At 42.5% G+C, this 22563-nt stretch overlaps 1 protein-coding gene across 2 annotated transcripts in view; it reads left to right on the top strand.

The window, feature by feature from the left end:
- Positions 1-21939, top strand: part of ap2b1 (adaptor related protein complex 2 subunit beta 1) — a 290885-nt gene extending 268946 nt beyond the window's left edge. For both annotated transcript variants that reach the window (XM_078225148.1, XM_078225149.1), the window contains one exon: positions 20884-21939. In XM_078225148.1, coding sequence (XP_078081274.1) covers positions 20884-20958 — 75 coding nt within the window. In that variant the 3' untranslated portion in view covers positions 20959-21939. The remainder of the gene's footprint in view (positions 1-20883) is intronic.
- The last annotated feature ends 624 nt before the right edge of the window (positions 21940-22563 follow it).

Raw genomic sequence — 22563 nt, 5'->3', positions numbered from 1 at the left:
GGAGTTGAACATTGACATGGAGTGGTTGGGCCGAATGGCCTGTTTCTGTGCTGTACATCTTATGTAATCGTACAAATGCAACCAATGAATGGTCAAGCTTTTGTTTTAAGGTTATGACCCCTTATTCTTGATTGCCTAATCAGACAAAACAGTCTCTCAAATCTATCCTATTAAATTGTTTTAATTAATTTCTGTACCCAGATTAGATCAGACCTAAATTTTCAGTACTCAAAGGGAATATTTCACAGCTTTGCAGATAAAATAATTAGGGCATCAAAAATTGATGCAAATTTGAGACCAAATTTAATTCCAGACTCTCCTCAAAAGAAATGGTGCCATTTCATGCTCCAAAATTTGCTGCCAAGTTACCAGAAAGTTTAATATTACTTGTGTGTTGATCCAAAAACTTGTGGTGAGGAAGAGATGCCATGTGAATTATGAATCCTCAAATTGCTGGATGATTTGCTCCACTCCACCATTAGACGCATGAAAACGGCAACTCGCCCTCAACCTCCCCTTTTAAGAACTTACTGAATTTGCACATTACACTCAAACTAAATTCGAGCTGGAATTTGTTAACCTCTCCAGCCCAGACAGGGAACTACTTAAACTCATTACTTCAATAGTAAAGTCATCTTTTAATTCAGAATTTTTATTTAAGAAGTATTATTTTTCTTTTCCATCTCTTTTTACCATTTTCTCAACCCAATCTTTCTTTCCCTCTCTTTATTTCTTTTTCTGTACCTGACTCGATTCCTATTTGCTCTCTCTATCATTTGTTTCTTTTTCAGTCCCTGTGTCTCAGTGGTTAAGTTGGTCCAGTTACTCACCAAGGTCCCAGATGCCCCTTTGCCCTTGCCAAACCGCTATCAGCTCACACATCCAGCAATTTACAAGCATCCATTTTTAAGCTGGAGAATACAGGTAACAGCGCAATAAATAGGACACAACGAGATCCCCCACTCGAGCCAATTAGGTTAGCTGCACGTATGGCAAGAGTTTGTCCTCTTACGTTTGTCCAAAATACAGCAAGCCACATCAACCTTCACTACTAATACCTGTGGTTTGCATGAATGGGTACATATGCAAAAGAGGGATCCTTGGAATTTATACTTCTAATTCTCCAGATAGAAATTAGCATTCTCTCAGCTATATCCTGACTGGATTAATGTATGAGCAAATCAGGTTTACTTGAAGTTAAACGTCAACAGTGACTGTGCATAGGGGACCATACTTCGCAATGCATTTTAATTACTGCTTTGCGCTTCTGGAAGACATTAAAAATCTGTCCGGTTGAACCTGATGGGCTGAGGCAAAAATACCAACCTTTAATTATATAATTTTGCATGTAATACTGAATACTTAATGGGGCTTGTCAAACAAACTGCAGAGCCAGGCTTTACGAATGTTCTATATTTTTACAGTACGGCATGTCATGGGATTATAATTTAATTAGGCAGCACTGTGCAAAACTAGTCTTATATATTCACTATTCTGTCGAGTTCTTCAAATTGCTGTGCTCTGTGTAAAATGGACTTAATTTGGAAAGTGAATATTCACATCAGTCATAGTTTGATACATAATAAGCAATTGAACTATAACACTATGTAATTTTATTTTTCACCATATTATATGAAGGTGATTTAGTGGCAGGAAATTTAAGTTTGATTATGGCAGAATGTACCAATTTTAATTTTAAAATTAATACATAGGAAGAAAGCCCTTCACACAGTCTAAGAGCTGAGGTGAAGATGGGGTCAGTGAGTTTGACAGAAACCCGTGAGAAATGTTAATGCCTTTTTATTACAACACCAGCTATCTAATCATGGAATCCTTACAGTGCAGAAGGAGGCCATTCAGCCCATTGAGTCTGCACCAACTCTCCAACAGAGCATCTTACCAAGGTTCACCCCCTGCCCTATCCCCGTAACCCCACACATTTATCCCACTAACCTTCTAATCGACACATTTTTGGACACTAAAGGGCAACTTAGCATGGCCAATCCACCTAACCTACACATCTTTGGACTGAGAGGAAACCGGAGCACCCGGAGGAAACTCATGCAGACATGGGGGGAACGTGCAAACTTCACACAGATTGTACATAGAAGGTGCTACTATCTCCCAAGACAGGAACATTATCAAACAAAATTGAGAACTGAGCTCAATGAGGCAGCATCACAACAGATGATAAAAGCTTAGTTAAAGAGATAGTTTTAAAGGAGAGAAAAGCAGAGATACTAAGGAGGAAATCCCAGAGCTTACAGCACAAGCAAATGAAATCATGGCCACTTATAGTGGAACATCTAAAATAGCAGATGAGCAAGAGAATAAAATGGAACACACTCTGAGATTTCTGAGGGTGGACAGGATAGGAGATGGGGAGGTATGAGTCCATGGAGAGATCTGAAAACAACAATGAGAATTTTAAAATTAAAGTGTTGATGGTTTGGGAGCCAAAATAATCAGTGAGCTTAGGAGTAATGGGTGAAGGAGATTTGATATGAGTTGGAAGTGGCAGAGCTTTGGCTGAGTACATGTTTATGGAAGGGTATGATAGCATAAGGGCTATGTCTTTGGACTAGTAACCTGGACTAATGATCTGGAAGTACGAGTTCAAATCTCAAGACAGCAACCGGGAACTTTCATTTAATTAATTAAAGAAATTGTTTTTTTATTAGAAGGACCAGTCAGCTTCAACTCCCGACCAAAATGCCTCCAACTGCTTTATCAATGACTATCTCTCCATCATAAGTTTAGAAGTTAGGATGTTTGTTGATCATTGCATTGCACAATTCTGTTTACAACCCTTCCGAGAACAAAGCAGTCCTTGTCTGAATGCAGCAAAATTTAAGACAATGTTCAGGGTCAGACTGCTAAGTGACGAGTAACATTTGTGTGACACAAGTGCCAGACAATGACCATCTCCAGCAAGAGAAAGTCTAATCACCCTCCCCCACCTACCTCCCAACATTGAATGGCGTTACTATTGATGAATCACCGAGCATCAACAATTGGTCACCATTGACTAGAAAGCTAACTGCATCAGCCACACACATACTGTAAACTAGATGAGTGGATCAGAAGTTTAGGCATTCATTGCAGGTGTTTCAACACATGATTTCCTAAAGTCTTTCCACCATCTAGTGAAGTCCAGGATACTCTCCATAACATTCGAAGCTCAACACCATGCAGGACAAAGCAACTCGATTGATAGTCCAACCAACACCTTCACCATTCACTCCCTCCTCCTGTGGCATATCATGTCTCCAACATCTACCACTACCGTAACTCAACAAGGCTCCTTCGACAGCACCTTCCAAACCAGCAACCTCTACCATCAAAAAGGACGAGAACAGCAGTTAGATGCAGCGCCTGCAAGTTCCCTGGCACACACCATCCTCAGTTGAAAAGATATTGCCATTCCTTCATTATCCCTGGATCAAAATCCTGGAATTCCCTCCCCAGCAGCTCCATGGAAGAATTTTCTCCCCACAAACTGTAGCAGTGACTCACTACCACCTCAAGGACATTGAGGAATGGGCAAGAACAAAGAACAATACAGCACAGGAACAGGCCCTTCGGCCCTCCAAGCCCGCGCCGCTCCCTGGTCCAAACTAGACCATTCTTTTGTATCCCTCCATTCCCACTCCATTCATGTGGCTATCTAGATAAGTCTTAAACGTTCCCAGTGTGTCCGCCTCCACCACCTTGCCCGGCAGCGCATTCCAGGCCCCCACCACCCTCTGCGTAAAATACGTCCTTCTGATATCCGTGTTAAACCTCCCCCCGCCTCACCTTGAACCTATGACCCCTCGTGAACGTCACCACCGACCTGGGAAAAAGCTTCCCACCATTCACCCTATCTCTGCCTTTCATAATTTTATACACCACTATTAGGTCACCCCTCATCCTCCGTCTTTCCAGTGAGAACAACCCCAGTTTACCCAATCTCTCCTCATAACTAAGCCCTTCCATACCAGGCAACATCCTGGTAAACCTCCTCTGCACTCTCTCTAAAGCCTCCACGTCCTTCTGGTGGTGTGGCGACCAGAACTGGGCGCAGTATTCCAAATGCGGCCAAACCAACGTTCTATACAACTGCAACATCAGACCCCAACTTTTATACTCTATGCCCCGTCCTATAAAGGCAAGCATGCCATATGCCTTCTTCACTACCTTCTCCACCTGAAATCCTGGCGTTGCCAACGATGCCCATCTCATGAATGAATTAAATACAAAAGGGTCGAAGATGGGAAGTCTGCCTGGAGAATATTTAGAATAGTCAAGTTCACAAGTAGCAAAAGCATGGACAATGGTTTCAGCAAAGATGACGCAAGGTGGACATGGTCAGGAGTGTTTAGCTGGTGGGTTTGGTGATGACGCATCTCAGAATCTCATCTTGGAATCAAATACACCAAGACTGCAAACTGTCGAAGCGAGCCTCAGTTGACATAGAAGGGATAGGATAAAGTTGGTGGTGGAAACTGAAGGCAACTCTTCAGCCTTCCCAATGGGTAGCTGGCACTCTTTGATCAATTATGACACCTTTATACTTACTGTGATCAAGTAATTTAGCACAGACTGAGGATCAAATTTGCGATCCTGTTACTACAGTTGGGGATTCCAATATTTATTTACTAAGACAGTTATTTCAAAGTACCAGAATGCTAGTGCCTAACGAAAGTGTGGGTGTTGAGATGGGTTGAACCATTTCCATTCCTTCCTGACAGAAACTTTCAGTGTTCACTTCAGCACAGGATAGCTGGGAATTATATATTGTGCTTGATATTTTTTCTTTGGCTGCAGTTGTCAGATTTTTACTACTAACGCCATTCAAACGACTTGGGGAGTATTTTTGGTGCATTAGAGATATTATTATATCACATTCTAATTATTGGAGCTGTTTTTCTCTGAAACCTCATTCAAAGAGTGTGTTCAAATCCTAACCATTATAAACCAACATCACACAATGACAGCGTGATTAGGACTCTCGCGGAATCCAGCTGCACTGGAACACATCCACAGAGGACCACAGCGCGCCATTAAACCCACCCAGTTTCCACTTACTCAACGTACATAGTAATTACAGCACAGAGACATGCCATGTGGTCCAGCTGGTCTATGCGGGTGTTAATGCTCCACATGATCTTCCTCCCACCTGACTTCATCTCATTGTATCAACAAATTCTGCAATTCTCTTCTGCCTTGTGAACTTATTTAGCTTTCCGCTCAATGCCTATATGCTACTCGCTTAAGTTTCTCCTTGTGATTGCGAGTTCCACATTCAACCCACTCTTATTTCTCCTGAATCCCTTATTGGATTTATTGGTGACCAAAATTGCCACTAATTCTCCTTCACTATACGTAGCCCGTTTGTTGCACTGTGCAGCCCCTTTAAGGTTGCCACGCAGTCACATATGTATGCATCTAAAGGTAATTGCTCTTGTGTGTGGCCTGTTAAATTCTTGTGTGGCATATTCCCAAGGGAATGTTGTTGGTGTTCGTCTTTTATTTATGGCCCCAAGTTCTTGGACTCATCACAATTTAACCCATAATAAATTAGTTGCATAAAGTAAATTAATTATGAAGACTAAAAGGATATTAAGTGAAGCTTGAAGCGATATATATATCGCTGAGCCTGCTGCACTAATCAGTAGATTGCAAATTGATCCTCCTCTTTGAATTCCAAGAACAGCATAGAATCACAAAAACTTGTAGCACAAGGGGAGATAGTTTACCTGTTGTGCTGGTTTGTTGAAAGAGCAATCAAGCCTTTTGAACCTGCATGTGTTTCACATCTTCAAGTACCTGTCCAACTCCCTTGTTAAAACTATTTATGGATTCAGTTTCCACTACCTTTCTGGCACAGCGTTCCAGAGGAGACATTTCCAGAGGCAGCATAGAGGAAGTTGATTAGGATGATCTTGGGGATAGAGGGACTCCCCGATGAGGAAAGATTAAACAGGTTGGGTCTATACTCCTTGGAGTTTGGAAGAATGAGGGGCGATATGATTGAAACATCATAGAATCATAGAAACCCTACAGTGCAGAAGGAGGCCATTCGGCCCATCGAGTCTGCACCGACCACAATCCCACCCAGGCCCTACCCCCACATATTTACCTGCTAATCCCTCTAACCTACGCATCTTAGGATTCTAAGGGGCAATTTTTAACCTGGCCAATCAACCTAACCCGCACATCTTTGGACATATAAGATTCTCGGGGGTTAGACAGGGTAAATTTTGGGAAGTTATTTCCACTCATGAAAGAGTATAGGACCAGAGGGCACAGTTGCAAAATAAGGGGGTGTTCAGTTAAGATGGATTTTAGGAAGAGTTTCTTCTCAGAGTGGTGAATCTTTGGAATTCTTTACCCCAGGAAGCTATGGAGGCCGACTTCTTGAACATTTTTAAGGTTGAGATTGATGGGTCTTTAATCAGTAGGGGAATTAAGTATGACAGGGAGAAGGCAGGAAAATGGACTTAGTGAGCGTTAAATCAGCCATGATTGTATTAAATGGTGGAGCAGGCTCAAGCGGCTGAATGGCCTACTCCTGTTCCTATTTCTCATGGTCTTATTATGATCTTGTATGTCACGACAATTCGGAATGAAAAATATTCTCCTCATCTCCCCTTGGCCAGTTATCTTGATTCTGTGACCTCTAGTTATTTACTTACTGACAAGAAGGAATCATTATTCTCCATCTGCTCAATCAAAACCGCTCAGCATCTTGAAAATCTCTCTTATGTTACCACTTAACCTTCTCTATTCCAAGGGAATAAAACTGAGTTTTTCAACTGTTCCTCATCCCTGGTAGCATCCAGGTAAACCTACGCTCTCACATTTCTAAAGTTTACATCTTTCCTGATGTGTGGTGGCCAGAATTACACACAATATACCAGCTGAGCCTTAACCATTGATTTATCATGTTCTAACATAGAATCCATACAGTACAGAAAGAGACCATTCGGTCCATTGAGCCTGTACCAACAATCACCAGAACTCCACTTACTTACTCTTCTAATCCCCCTAACACTAAGTGGCAATTTAGCATGGCCAATCAAAATAACCAGCACATCTTTGGAGTGTGGGAGGAAACCAAAGCACCCGGAGGAAACCCACACAGACATGGGGAAATTGTACAGACTCCGCACAGACAGTGAGCCAAGGCTGGAATTGAAAATGGGTCCCTGGCATGGTGAGGCAGCAGTGATAACCACTGTTCCACTCATGCCACCTGCATGATCTGTTCCTCTATACCCGAAGTGTCTCCAACTTGTGCGAGTCTTCTCATTTTTCAATAACTTCCTTCAGTTTTCAAGCCATCTAATATTGATACTTTCTTTTTCCTTCCTCTGCACCTTTTCCCTGCAATCTTCCCGCCATAATGTCTCTCACAAGCCCGGTTTCCTGATGCAAATTTCTCTCATCCATAAAAAAAATTCCAAATCGAGATGTTTACGAGTTGCTGCTTTTTAAAAAATCCATTTACGATGGACAGGCATCGCTGACTAGGCCAACATTTATTGCTCATCCCTAAATGCCCTTCCGAAGGTGGTGGTGAGCTGCTGCCTTGATATGCTGCAATCCCTAAGGTTAGGTACACCCACAGTGCAGTTGGAAAGTGAGTTCCAGGATTTTGAACCAGTGACAGTGAAGGAATGGCAATATATTTCTAAGTCCGGATGGTGAGTGACTTGGAAAGAAACCTCCAGGTGGTGGGTCCCACCAGATTCCTAGGTATCTCCTCCTCTTCTTCTAGATGATAGTGGTCATGGGTTGACAAGGTGCTGTCTGAGGAACCTTGGTGAGTTCCTGCAGCGCTTCTCATAGATGGTACGCACTGCTGTCACTGTTTGTCAGTGATGGAGAGATTGAATGTTTTTGGGAGGGGTAGCAATCAAGCAGGCTGGTTTGTCCTGGATGATATTGAGCTTCTTGCATGATGTTTGAGCTGCACCCATCCAGGCAAGTGGAGAGTATTCTATCACACTCCTGACTTGTGCCTTGTAGATGGTGGACAGGCTTTGGGGAGTCAGGAGGTGAGTTACATGCAGCAGGGTTCATGACTTTTGACCTGCTCTGGTAGCCACAGTATTTATATGGTTGGGTCCAGTTCAATTTCTGGTCAATGGTAACCCTCAGGATGTTGATAGTGGGGGATTCAGCAATGGTAATGCCATTGAGCTTCAAGGGGCGATGGTTAGATACTTCTTTTGTTGAAGATGGTCACTGTCTGGCACTTGTGTGGTACTTGTCAACCCAAGCCTGGATGTTATCAAGGTATTGCTGCTTTTGGATATGGACTGCTTCAGATTCTGAGGAGTTGAAAATGGTGCTGAACATTGTGCAGTCATCAGTGAATATCCCCAATTTTGACATGATGGAGGGAAAGTCATTGATGAAGCAGCTGAAGATGGTTGAGCCTAGGACAGTAACCTGAGGAACTCGTGCAGTGATGTCCTGGAGCTGAGATAATTGACCTCCAACCATCACAGCCATCTTTCTTTGTGCCAGGTATGACTCCAGCCAGTGGAGGGTTTTCCTCCTGATTCCCATTGACTCCAGTTTTGCCAGGGCTCTTTGATCCCATACTCGGTCAAATGCTGCCTTGATGTTGAGGGCAGTCACTCTCACCGCACCTCTGGCATTCAGCTTTTTTGTCCATGTTTGAACCAAGGCTGTAATGAGGTCAGGAGCTGAGTGATCCAGACGGAACCCAAACTCCGTGTCCATGAGTAGGTTATTGCTGAGAAAGTGCCACTTGATAGCATTGTGATGACCCCTTCCATCAATTTACCAGTGGTCGAAAATAGACTGGTATTTGTCCTCTTTCTTGCGTACAGGACATACCTTGGCAATTTTGCACATTGCCGGGTAGATATCAGTGTTGTAGCTATACTGGAACAGCTTGGCTAAGGGCGCAGCAAGTTCTGGATTACAGGTCTTTCAGTACTATTGCTGGAATATTTCAGGCCTTTGCAATATATAATGCCTTCAAGCGTTCCTTGATATCACGTTGAGTGAATTGTTTAGGCTGAAGACTGACATTTGTGATGCTGGGGACCTCCAGAGGAGGCTGAGATGGATCATCCACTCAGCACTTCAGGCTGAAGATTGCTGCGAATGCTTCAGCCTTATCTTTTACACAAATGTATGGGCTCCTCCATCATTGAGGATGGGGATATCTGTGGAGTAAGTTGTTTAATTGTTCACCATCATTCACGGCTGGATGTGGCAGGACTGCAGAGCTTAGATCTGATCCATTGCTTACAGAATTGCTTAGCTCTGTCTATTGCTTGCTACTTATGCTTTTTAGCAAACAAGTAGTCTCATGTTGTAGCTTCACTAGGTTGACACCTCATTTTTAGACATGCCAGGTGTTCTAGCTCTCATGCACTCTTCATTGAACCAGGGTTGATTCCTTGACTTTGTGATAGTGGTAGAGTGGGAGATAGTTTTTTTAGTGTATTTATTAGTGTCACACGTAGGCTTACATTAACACAGAAATGAAATTACTGTGAAAATCCCCTAGTCGCCACACTCCTGCGCCTGTTTGGGTATACTGAGGGAGAATTTAGCATGGCCAATGCACCTAAGCAACACGTCTTTCGGACTGGGAGGAAATTGGAGCACCCAGAGGAAACCCACGCAGACACGGGGAGAACGTGCACAGACAGTGACCCAAGCCGGGAATCGAACCCTGGCCCCTGGCGCTGTGAAGCAGCAGTGCTAACCACTGTGCCACGATGCCTCTCACAGATATGTTGGGTCATGAGGTTACAGATTATTGTTGAGTACAATTCTGCTGCTGCTGATGGCCCACAGCACCTCATGGGTGCTCAGTTTTGAGTTGCTAGATCTGTTCGAAGTCTATCCATTTAGCACGGTTGTAATGCCACACAACATGATGGTGGGTATCCTCAATGCGAAGACGGGATTTTATCTCCACAAGAACTGTGTGGTGGTCACTCATACCCATCTTGTCATTGGCCAAATGTAGCTACGGCAGACAGGTTGGCGAGGATGAGGTTACATATGCTTTTCTCTCTTGTTGGTTCCCTTACCACCTGCCGCAGATTCAGTCTAACAGCTATGTCCTTTAGGACCTGGCCAGCTCGGACTGTGATGGTACTACCGAGCCATTCCTGATGGATATTGATGTCCCCCACTCAGAGTGCAGTGTGTACCCTTGCCACCCTCCATACCAGCTGATGGGAGATGGTACGTGGCAATCAGCAGGAGGTTTCCTTGCCAAAATTTGATCTGGTGCTATGAGACTTCATGGAGTTGATGTTTAGCAGTCCCTCCTGACAGTATACCACAGTGCCTCCGCCAGTGGTTCCAGACATACTCGGGAATGGTAATGCTGATGTCTAGGACATTATCTGTAAGGTATAATTCCGTGATTATGACTATGTCAGGCTGTGGTTTGACTGGTATGTGAGACAGTTCTCCCAAAAGCCCCCTGTTGTTAGTAAGGAGGTGATGCGGGGTCGACATGGCTGGGTTTATCATTGGTGTTTCCAGTGCCTAGGTTAATGCCGGGTGGTCTGTCTGATTTCATTCCTTTTTGTTTTATTTGTAGCGGTTGGGTTCAACTGAATGGCCGTTTCAGAGGGCATTACCACATTGAGTTGTTTTATCCAGCTTTCTAGTTGGCAACTCTCTCCTCTTATTAAATGCAACCTTTCCCTTTGTGATCCTTGTCCTAATTTGTTTGTTGCATCTTCCATCTGCAGATATTATGCTTCCGAAATAGGTTCTAGTTCTCTTCCTGAAATGAAAATGTGAACATTTCTTGGTGATTTTGTGAGATGCGTCACTTTGGTTTTGCCAGTGTTCACTTTTGTTCCAAAGTTCGTAAGAATTCTGTGCTTGCTATGAGTGCTTTGTCATCTGCAACTATAACTGATGTCATCATTGTCCCCCCACCCCCGGATGTCTGAATGGCAGATTCAGTGTCTTCAAATGTTTCTTTAATCATTGAAGAGAACTGGTGATGAGCAACACCCTTGTCAAGCTCCTCTTCCAATTACACATAGTTCCCATTGCCTATTCTCACTGATGCTGTTTGTCCCCAAATACAGATTTCTTATGAGTCTCCTCTCTCTCTCCCATGAGTTGTCTATCTCTTCAGTATACTCCAGTGTCTTTTAGCACGTGTCAATCCAGTCAACCCAATCCAAGGCGCTTCAAAATTCACAGACAAACTCATTAGTCACTCCCCTGTGTTCACTCATTAATCTGACAATGTCAATTGCTTCTCTCATCCCCAGAATCCAAACTGGTCATCTCAGATGTAGTTCTGTGCCTTCCCACCCCCTCAGTTTGTTACAATTCTTAACACAACCTTCAATGCATGGACAGTCTGACTAACTGTATGAAAGTTACAATATTGGCATGCCTTTGGCTTCTTTCTTAGGGTGATCATTATTGTCTGCATGACGTCCTCTGGCCATTTTCCAGATTAGTAAATATATTTGCACAGCTTAGTAAACATTGATGTTATGTTTTTAATCTACTCATCTATTTCAGCCACTTTTTGAACTTCTATCTCATTTGTTGCTGTTCTTATCTCACTGTCTAACACTTCTGGCTTAGTGAAATCAATGATAACATTACTCTTCTAGCCCAATTATTTTGAGCATATGAAAAACATTTTTTAATTAAAAATCTGAAATAATTGAGCTAGAAGAAGAGAGTAATGTTGATGTTTGCTCAATCACACTTTGCTGAACCATACCATTTATAGTATGTCTTTCCACATTAGCCTTCCCAAAGTGCATCACTTCAGACATCTGGGCATTGAACTTCAGATGTAGGTATATACCGGAGGTGTGTGTGTGTGTATATATATATCTATCTCACAGACATAGGTTGAGAGGCGGCAATTTAACTCTGAGATGAGGAGGAACAACTACTCGCAGAGGGTGGTGAATTTGTGGAACACTGCCCCATAGCATGGTAAACTCTGAATCGTTGAATGGTTTCAAGTAGGTGACAGATATGTTTCTGATTTTTTTAAAAACAGGTTAAAGGGATATGAGAAACAGGTGGGGAGGTTGATTTGAGACCAGGAAGAGATCAACCAATATCCGATTGAACAGCGGAGCAAGCTCAAAGGGCTAAATTGCCGCTTCCTGCTCCTAATTTTTAAAAATTCATTTTTGGGGCATGGGCGTCACTGGCTGGCCAGCATTTATTGTCCATCCCTAGTTTCCCAAGAGCAGTTGAGAGTCGACCCCATTTTTGTGGCTCTGGAGTCACTTGTGGGTCAGACCAGGTAAGGACATTAGTGAACCAGATGGGTTTTTCCAACCGTCGACAATGGTTTCATCAGTCGATTCTTAATTCCAGATATTTTTTATTGAATTCCAGATATTTTTTATTGAATTCAAACTCTACCATCTGCTGTGGTGGGATTCAAACCTGGATCCCTAGAACATTAGCTGAGTTTCTGGAATAATAGTCTAGCGATAATACCACTAGGTCATTGCCCCCCAATTCCTTTGATCCTATGCCAGGGTTCTACCCTTTAATTATCCTTCCCATTACCATCCTGAAGCTTACTGCCATTCTCAGCACAGCTTTGCCAATTTCACATCATCTGCTAAATTTATACTGCTGCTTCTATATCTGAGTATAGGTAGTTTATAGGAATTGCACAGAGTAATGAACCCAAAAGTAACCCTTCAAGAACCCCATTGCAAATCACCTTCTCGTCTGAAAATTATCCATGCTTGACTTCCTGTCACACTGCGCCAATTTTGCATGCATACCACTACTTCCCCCTCATTCCATGGGCTTCCATCTTATCGGTAAGCCTGTTGAGCAAAAGAAATTAAATACAGCAATTCTTCCCTTATTTTCAATTATGAAAGGCTTCTTTTACATACAAGCTCTTAATTCGTGAAACCTTACATTTCACTCCCTTTCACTTGTATTCAAGCCAACAACTCTGTGTACATTATGAAACTTTTCTCTCTCCCTCTCTCTGTGTGAAGGTGTTGAAATGATGTAATTACTTTAATTACCAGCAGTATGTTCTTCTCTCCTCTCCTGCCATGCACATTATTGCTGGGGTAAAATGATCCCATCAGCAGTGTGCCCTCTGCTATTTTCGAGGTATTAACCATTTCTCATGGGAGTTTGGACAGTGACTGTCAGCTGGTCATTCTACCATGAAGGACAGTACATCCAAGCCCAGACTTGTCCTCGCTGACATTCACACACAGTTCCAGTCTGCACAGGCAATTGGATAAGACTCACCACCCCCCCGTTCACAAACCTTGGAATGTTGAAGTCCTCATGAGCGTGCCACCTCCTGGGATCAGTTGAATCCACACAGACCAACAAGAGGAGCAGGTCCTATATCCACTCGGTCATAGGGTGAGCCAGCATTAAATTAATCAAAATACTTAAGGTGAGTCAGTAAATCACTGGTTTATTCACTGACTTTAGTATTATGAGTATGTTCTAAAGCATAACTTAAGTTGTGATCAGTTCTAGACTTGTCTGACTTTTTACACAGAAATTTTTTTTTCTTATTTTCTGGTCCTGGATTAACTATTTATAAATCATTACAACATTTGTGCCTGATCAGGAGTGGCATTTTCAAAATAACAGCGTAGAAGAGTTGCTTTGAATGTACATGCTCAAACCAGAAGATGCTGGTATCCATAGCAACTCTCACTTGAGAGGATTCAGTACGGAATTCTAACACTTATGATTTTAAAAATCAGTTTTCAAAATTGTCAGGCAAGTGTTATAGAGAAATACTTTTCATCGTAAAAAGCTGTCTCGTGCCAATTTATGACCATCCGTAAAGATCCCAATGTTCATGTCAAAAGAACTTCCTTCAAACTCTGTCCCGTATGTCAGAATGGCACCCTCAATACCTTGTCGTTTCAGAGCATGAGAGGAAGGACCTCTATGAAGGTGAGCTCTGTTATGCACTTGTAAATGATATTGGGTCAGATTTTACTGCGAGATGTAAATGGATGGCTGTTTAACATTTGAACTTGCCCATTAACTTGTCATGTTTTGGCAATTTGCAATCAACGTAACATCCAAAGTTGCTGCACCCTCACTGGGGGGTCTTAAGGACAGGGAAACAACAATAACTCTTTAAGCAGTCAGATTGAAGGATTGGTGGTGAGAAGTGCAGGATTTAAACCAGGAAATGTAAATTGGAATATTGAGTACTGTGTCAAACCAAGTGTAGAACAGGAAATGAGAGGAAAAGGAAGATTGGATTGAGGGACAGGAGATAAAACAACAAAAAATTGTAGTCTCCCATCAATGATAGAAAGCTGTGGGAATGAGATTTCACACTTGTAAAAGTTAATTTCCGTTGTCAGAAATTTTGTTTAATTGTAATTAAGGCCTACAACACCACTGAAAGAGTGATTAACTTGGAATGAAGAACCCTAACTCTTTCTGATGAGTTTAATCCTTTTATATGCGGTAAGTCGAGCAGCTCTGCATCGTTCAGAATGTTTAAATGGTGAGTCAGATGGCGTGATGGAAAATGGAAAGCATGAGGGGAATACTTTGAGGAGTGTTCAAGAATTCTTGGATTACAATCTTTAGAGACTGATTTTTGATTTAGTTTAAGTTTATAAATTGACACATGACTGAAATGTTCTTATAATGATGGTATTTTGCATGGTCATCAGTATAAACTACATAGATTTGGTTTACATTTCGATATTCACAATTTTTTCTTCCCACAACAAATTGTTAATACTTGGAATGCTTTGCCTGATCTTGCCTGTGAATATTGAAGATGTAATGACTTTCAGAAGACTTGTTAGGAACGTAGTGCGGGATTTTCAGGCCTCGCTCACCCCAAAACTGGAAAATCCCACCCGAGATCAACGGACCATTCCATGGCCCGCTCCGATTCCCACGACAGGCGGGACGGTAAAATTTGCCCCATATTGTGATTTCTATGTATGTATTGTCTGATGCTGCTGTTGATCTTGTTTTTAATACTGTGCCTATGCGCTTCACATTGTATGGCAATAAAGATCAATAAATGATGCTGTTTTCGGGAAGCTTATAACAGAACATTGCATCTCAGACAACAACTTCCAGCTTTCCACGTTTAATTGTGCATATGAGGTCATTGTACGTTATCCAGTTTGCATATAAAGTTGAGTGCGGTTAGCATTACCATATTTTCACAGCAAAATCCAACTCATTATCATTCCACAGGCATACCCTACCTCACTGTGACTAAAAGATCACTTTCGCTTGCTGAACTAGAGGTAAATTGTAGAGGCTGGTGATCCATGTAGGAAATTTCTGATTTAATTCCTGGTTTGTACTGAATTTGCTTTTTCTAGTCAGTGGCAGCAGAGTGACTGTAGTTGGCTTTGGGGGTCCCTAGGCTGACAAGAGCAGTGGAAATCACCATGATTTCCACATCTGATCTGATTATCCATTGGCTCCTGGTGAAAAGTGCACATTGGTTCATCGGCTTGTTAATATACCTTTGTCTTGGGTCAGCTGGGGAATGTGCTGGTAGCTGGGACATCAATCAAGATCTAAAGCAATAAGATTAGAGGAACAGGAAACATAGAAATAAATTTCTTGAAAACTTTTGGAAAAACATTAAAATTGGTTCTTCCAGCAAGAGAATTGCTTTCAAAAGAGAACAGCAAAATGCTAGTTTGCCAAAAAATATATCGAGGATCCAAATGAAGATGAAAGGTGGAAAATTCCATTTCCAAGTTTATTATCACATCCTCAAAGTCATCATGGATCTTTGTCAAGCAGGATCTGTCACTTCCAGGTCCACTTTCGCTGTTTCCTCTTCAAGTTATTGCCATTGAAATTTGATTTGATTTATTATTGTCACGTATTGGGATACAGTGAAAAGTATTGCTTCTTGCACGCTATACAGACAAAGCATACCGTTCATAGAGAAGGAAAGGAGAGAATGCAGAATGTAGTATTACAGTCATTGGGCGGCACAGTGGTTAGCACTACTGCCTCACAGCACCAGGGACCCGAGTTCGATTCCCACTTGGGTCCGTGCAGAGTCTGCATGTTCTCCCCAGGTCTGCATGGGTTTCTTCCGGGTGCTATGGTTTCCTCCACACTCCAAAAGACGTGCTGTTTAGGTGCACTGGCCGTGCTAAATTCTCCCTCAGTGTACCGAACAGGTAACGGAGTGTGGTGGCTAGGGGATTTTAAAAGTAACTTCATTGCAGGTTTAATGTAAGCCTACTTATGACTAATGAATAAACTTTTACTTTAGCTAGGGTGTAGAAAAGATCAACTTTAATGTGAGGTAGGTCCATTCAAAAGTCTGATGGCAGCAGGGAAGAAACTGTCGGTTGGAACGTGACCTCAGACTTTTGTGTTGCTCTAGCTTACCTTTTGGACAAGTTCTCATACGTGAGGCTGAAGAGTCTGTATTGTAGTTGCCTGAGTAGATGTGTTGCATTGTTTAAGTACCACATCATTCCAGTCCCTCAGAACTTCAGCTGTGCTCAATAATTCTCTCTTGATGGAAGCTCGTGTCCCATTTTATTTCCCCTCTCATCTTAACTGATTTAGTTTGGATGATCTGAAATGATGCAGTGTAAATATACAGAACACAAGATTTTAATTTCAGCTTCTCACTGCTAATGAAGCACACCATCTTAACATCCAAGGCAACACACCACTAAGGGATTTGAGTGTGTTGAGCCTCTTTAGCTTATCTACTACCTTGAGCATTTTTTAATGTATAATTTCCTGAAAATGCAAATACCAGTACATAAAACCATAGGAAAATGTCAACAGAATTCTAATATTTATAAATGGCGACAAGGAGTACAAGAGTAATGACAAAACAATTGCTACATCAGGAGTACTGTGTGTAGTTTTATCTGCTGCTTCATAGAGAAAATAATAAACACTGGAGAGCTTATAATATAGATTCAAGAGGCTGGTGCCAGGAAACTATAGTTTAATGAGAAACCTGGGATACTGGAGTTGTTTCAACTGAAGCAGAAACAGATGAGATTTAATAGAATTTTTCAAATAAGAATTTTGGAAGAGTGACTGAAAAAAGACTACCTAGGAGTCAGTGACAAAGGGGCTATTGATTTTGGAATTATTAGAGAGGGTTATTGGAGCAAGGAATACTTTGCCGGAGGGAGTGTTTGAGGCAGGCCACTATACTTTTTTGAAAATGGATAAATATTTGATGCAGGACTTGTGCAGGGTGAAGCAGTGGTAGTTTTGGATTTCTTCCAGCTAAGAACTTGCACAAAATGATGGGCTGAAAGGTCTCCCTCTGTGCTGTAAATTTCAATGGTTCTATATGTTCGGGTCAAGTAGCGGCACGGTAGCACAGTGGTTAGCACTGCTGCTTCACAGCTCCAGGGTCCCGGGTTCGATTCCCAGCTCGGGTCACTGTCTGTGTGGAGTTTGCACATTCTCCTCGTGTCTGCGTGGGTTTCCTCCGGGTGCTCCAGTTTCCTCCCACAGTCCAAAGATGTGCGGGTTAGGTTGATTGGCCAGGTTAAAAATTGCCCCTTAGAGTCCTGAGATGCATAGGTTAGAGGGATTAGTGGGTAAAATATGTGGGGGTTGGGCCTGGGTGGGATTGTGGTCGGTGCAGACTCGATGGGCCGAATGGCCTCCTTCTGCACTGTAGGGTTTCTATGATTCTAAGTGAAATTATTGAAAAATCAGACAGGGCAGTGTGAAACCTGCTTACAAGAAAAATGGACCTCTTTGCTATCTTACCAAGCCGTTTCAGTTTAAAAGAAGGGTTAACAACAAAAGTTGTTTAGTATGCATGTACAGCATGTGGAGTAAAAGGTCAGAAGCAGAGATATATTCGTGCAAATAAGCAGATTCAACCTGAAACAGTTACCAATGAAATGAGTGGGGAATCAGATTTTCATACTACACCGATGTTACAGTCATAAAACACCAGCGTGTATTGAAGCAATACATTCTCATTAGATGGTGTTTCATTACCACTCTTGAATTTGCAGATTGGGCTAATTTGATTAAGGGGAGAATTTACGATGGCCTATGCAAATATGGAAGAAGCTAGGCAGATTGTAGAGAAGGCATTTGCTGTGAGTAACATAACTATTTATGTTTGACGATACTCGGTTGGATCCTGGCTTTCCACCTCTAAGACGAGTGGGTGCGGATCCACAGCACCTAATTATCACTAATTGGTTTTTCAGCTCTGAGGCTACATGTATGTTAATATGAGAAGTGAACAAATACCACACCTGCAGGAACGGTGAATGAGACATTATGGTCTGCATCAAACTTTTTTTATTCATTCATGTGATGTGGGCTTCACTGGCTAGGTGAGCATTTAATGGCCATCCCTAATTGCCCTTAAGAAGGTGATGGTGACATTATATTGGGCACAGAAGCAACATTTCAAAGATTGTTTCTAGCATCAGCCCCAATAACCCTCACTCCCCTAATGATCCTCTTGCAGAGTGGCAGCGGGTTCCCCGTTCCCCCACCGATCGCCCCCAATAGGCCCCACCCCCTTGGCACTGCCTGGTGCCCAGTGGGCACTGCCCAAGGGCACCCTCCTCCTAACCCCTGACCTTCCAGAGGGGCCTCAATGGTCTCTGTTCCCTCCAGTAGTGTCGGGTGCCTGTTCCCCATTAGTGGGGTGCAGTTGTAAATGCCGCTGGAGGGAACCGCTCCCACAGGGGGTGGAAGGAGAGGGTGGTGAGCCCGGAGAATACCATCCCAGGCCCACTAATCATATTGAAGCTATGATAATCAGCTCCATGCCAATTTCCAGTGCGATGCTGATTACGCTCAAAAACCTAGCCTGGGAGGCGCAGAGAAGTCCAGGCACCCGGTGTGTCGCTGATGTTTCCTAGCCCGCTGCACTACTCGAGCAGCGCAGCAGGCTGGGAGAATCCCGGCTAATATCTTTCCTTAAAAAAGGACACCAAAACTGCTCACAGTACTCCAGATGTGGTCTCACCAACACCTTGTGCAGTTGCAGCAAGACTTCCCTTCTCTTAAGTCCCTTTATTTTACAGTTTTCTGCTATTTTCCTCCATTGAAATAATACTCTTGTTCTTTGGTTCTCCCTTCAAAATGAACAACTTCACATTTTCCCACATTACACTCCATTTGCCAACGTTTTGCCCACTTTACCTATCAATATCTCTTTATAAACTGTTTACATCCCTTTCACAACTTGCCTTTCCACTGATGATTTCAGTACAGATATCTGACCCATGTTGGAAAAGTGTATGTTCTCTCCGATGTTTATCATTCTGTTTGACCGAGCTGTGCTTCCTGTCCTCTAACCTCTCCATCACTAAGACTGCCTGATATCACATTTTTCACATCGCCTGTCACAGCTCATCTGCTGCTGAAACTCTCATCTATGCCTTTGGAGTAAACACATTTTGAGTAACATTGCACTTCTACCAAGACCTTCCATAAAGTTGAGCTCATCCGAAATTCCGTTGCCCTTATCTGAGCCCACGGCAAGTGCCATTCATCCATCATTCCTTTAGTTGCTGAGCGACATTGGCTTCAAATTCAGCAAGGCTTTGATTTTATTTTAAAACTTCTACTTAACTACCTAACGCAAGAAACTGTAGAGGGTCGTGAATGAAGCCCAGTCCATCACTCAAACCAGCTTCCCACCCATTGACACTGTCTACACTTCCCGCTGCTTCAGGAAAGCATCCAGCATAATCAAGGACCCCACGCACCCGGACATACTCTCCCACCTTCTTCCTTCAGGAAAAAGATACAAAAAGTCTGAGGTTGCATACCAACCGACTCAAGAGCAGCTTCTTCCCTGCTGCCATCAGACTTTTGAAGAGATCTACTTCGCATTAAATTGATCTTTCTCTACACCCTAGCTATGACTGTAACACTACATTCTGTACTCGTTCCTTTCCTTCTCTATGGACGGGAAGAAGTCTCACAACATCAGGTTAATGTCCAACAGGTTTATTTGGTAGCACAAGCTTTCGGAGCGCTGCTCCTTCAGGTGAGTCACTCACCTGATGAAGGAGCAGCACTCCGAAAGCTTGTGTTACCAAATAAATCTGTTGGACTTAAACCTGGTGTTGTGAGACTTCTTACTGTGCTGATCCCAGTCCAACGCCGACATCTCCACATCTCTATGAACGGTATGTTTTGTCTGTATAGCACGCAAGAAACAATACTTTTCACTGTATACTAATACATGTGACAACAATAAATCAAACTCAAATTACAAGTAAATAAATGATCCTCTGTTTTCAAATCCTTCCATTGTCTTGACCATCCCCTATCTCTGTAACCTCCTGACATTGTACAAAATTTTGATCCCTTGTATTTCCCCCATTCTGACCTCTTGTGTATCTCTGATTTTCATCACTCTACCATTGGCAGCAATAACTTCAACTACCAAGGCCCTAAACACTGAAACCTTTCTGCTTCTTTCCCCTCTTGGACCAAGCTTTTAGTCACCTGGCCTGTAATCCCCATATCTGGCTTGGTGTGAGATTGTCTTGATGTTGCTAAGAAACACTTTGGAGCATTTTACTCCATTCAAGCTGCTGTATACATATGGGTTGTTGCTGAACAGTGCTGGAAATCCACTGTTGGCCAGTCAGCATCTGACTAGCTAGGACGGACTGCAGATGAAAAACATAAATGTTAACCCATCATTCTTTCATGGTTGCTGACTGGGCCACTGTGAATTCTAATACTCTCCATTGTTCTTTATTTCTGAGCTCCGGCTTTTTATTTTCTCTGGTGTTGCAAAGTCTGCCTCGGTGAAGTGTATCAATGTGAGTTTCGTCATAACCCTGGGCAGGGTCCTATGTATATATTTCACTTTCAATTAATGTTTTGTTTCTTTTCTCTCCCACCCAGCTGTCTCTAAAATGCAGAGCACCAGAGGTGTCACATTATGTCTACCAAGTCTATGATACTCTCCTGAAAAACTGAAGATAAGAAACCTCGCCCCAATCGTAATGGAAGTACCCATCTTACTGCACTCCATTCAGCAAATATCACTGTCAGTGCATATATGAAATGGATCATAAACAAAATCTACATTTGTTTTTTTAATGGAAATGCACTGATTCAATGGTGAAACCTGCAATTGTATATGTTTAATAGGTGTCAACCACAGTCTTTATTGGTGCCAGAAATTTGTGTTCTATTGTCTGCTTTTTTAAAAAAAAAACCACTATTGAGACCACTATTTCAAGGTGATGTTATTCCATCTGATTTATTTGTTGTGTGCCAATTTTGTTCTGTTTTAATAATTGCTTTAAATTCTATGTATAATTGAGATAGGAAATTCTGGGACCATACAAATCCCCATAGGATACATCAAATGTGGGATGTGTCTTAAAAGGAAAAGGAGTATATTCAGGGGGAAGTACAGAGAGCTGAAGCATTTAACCCCCGGGGTTGCTTTCCCCACTAAAGAATTTGTCCAGTTGTTAAAGTTGTACTTAATCACATCTGTACAAAATGTCCTGTCAGATGTCTGTATGTTTCTGCTGCCAAACTCTTGCAGGTTCTCCAACTGTTTCATATTGGCATTTCAATGAAAATGCTACCATTGCCTATGTCAGTTACCCAAGCTAATCTGTGAGTGGGATCCCTACTGTCTTTGAAGTTGGTATTTCTCGCTGAAACTGCTGTCATCTGACTTCTCCTGAAACTTGGGTGGGGATGTTGCATCCCTGTTGAAAGGTGAGGAATTTCTCACTAAGGGTAGGAGGTTGCATCTTCAAAGGTGTCGCCAGTTTTAAGGGTTGTATTTGCAGTTACACTTGTAAACAGTATCAGACACCATGCCTGCACTGTCCTGATACAAGGTTCCCAATTTTTGTAGATTATTTGTATTTGTTGCAATTTTTCAAAAACTTTTTTTAAAATCCGTCGCTGTTCTCAATAAATTGTTTGTCAAAATGATGACAGTGGTGTGGTAAAGCAGACGGCAAAGTGTCGCTGAAATGCTATTCACTGCATATACTTGGGTGATGCATCGAGTGACTGACCCTTATTACTGCCAGCCTTTTCTTTGTAATTGCAGTTACTTTTTTCAGACACAACACAGTGCACATTCACATCTTGTTAACGTAAATCTATAAAATACTAAATAAAGGGGAATGAATCTTACATGGCGGCTGGAGTTTTACCGCCCACTGCCACAGGAATTGGAGCAGGCGAGGGGCAGACTATGGAAAGGTCCGTTGACCTCGGGCGGGATATTACTGTTTCGGGATGAGCGAGGCCCTAAAATCCTGCCCAGCACCTTGCTGACCATCCAGACGGGGGGCCTAGTGAGTGGAATCGGTGTTTAGGCGTATTGTACTCGTGTCCGTAAGATTTTTTTTGACTTGTGTCAATAAATGACAGGTGGCTTGGCACATGGCTCTCTGTCCGTGGTTGCTTAGTGAGTCAGGAATGAGGATCAAATTTTACGGAATTTCTCTTAATTTAGCCTCACTGAATGTGTATTCTATTTTCTGGCCAGACTGGTTCCATAACCCCTATTAACTGGGTGCTGGCAGGCTATCATCTATCCATAACGTT

Source organism: Mustelus asterias, chromosome 12 (genome assembly GCF_964213995.1).
Source record: "Mustelus asterias chromosome 12, sMusAst1.hap1.1, whole genome shotgun sequence".
In the NCBI taxonomy this organism is placed as follows: Eukaryota; Metazoa; Chordata; class Chondrichthyes; order Carcharhiniformes; family Triakidae; genus Mustelus; species Mustelus asterias.
The sequence above is the reverse complement of the archived record's forward strand: the minus strand, read 5'-3'. Positions and strand labels throughout refer to the sequence as shown.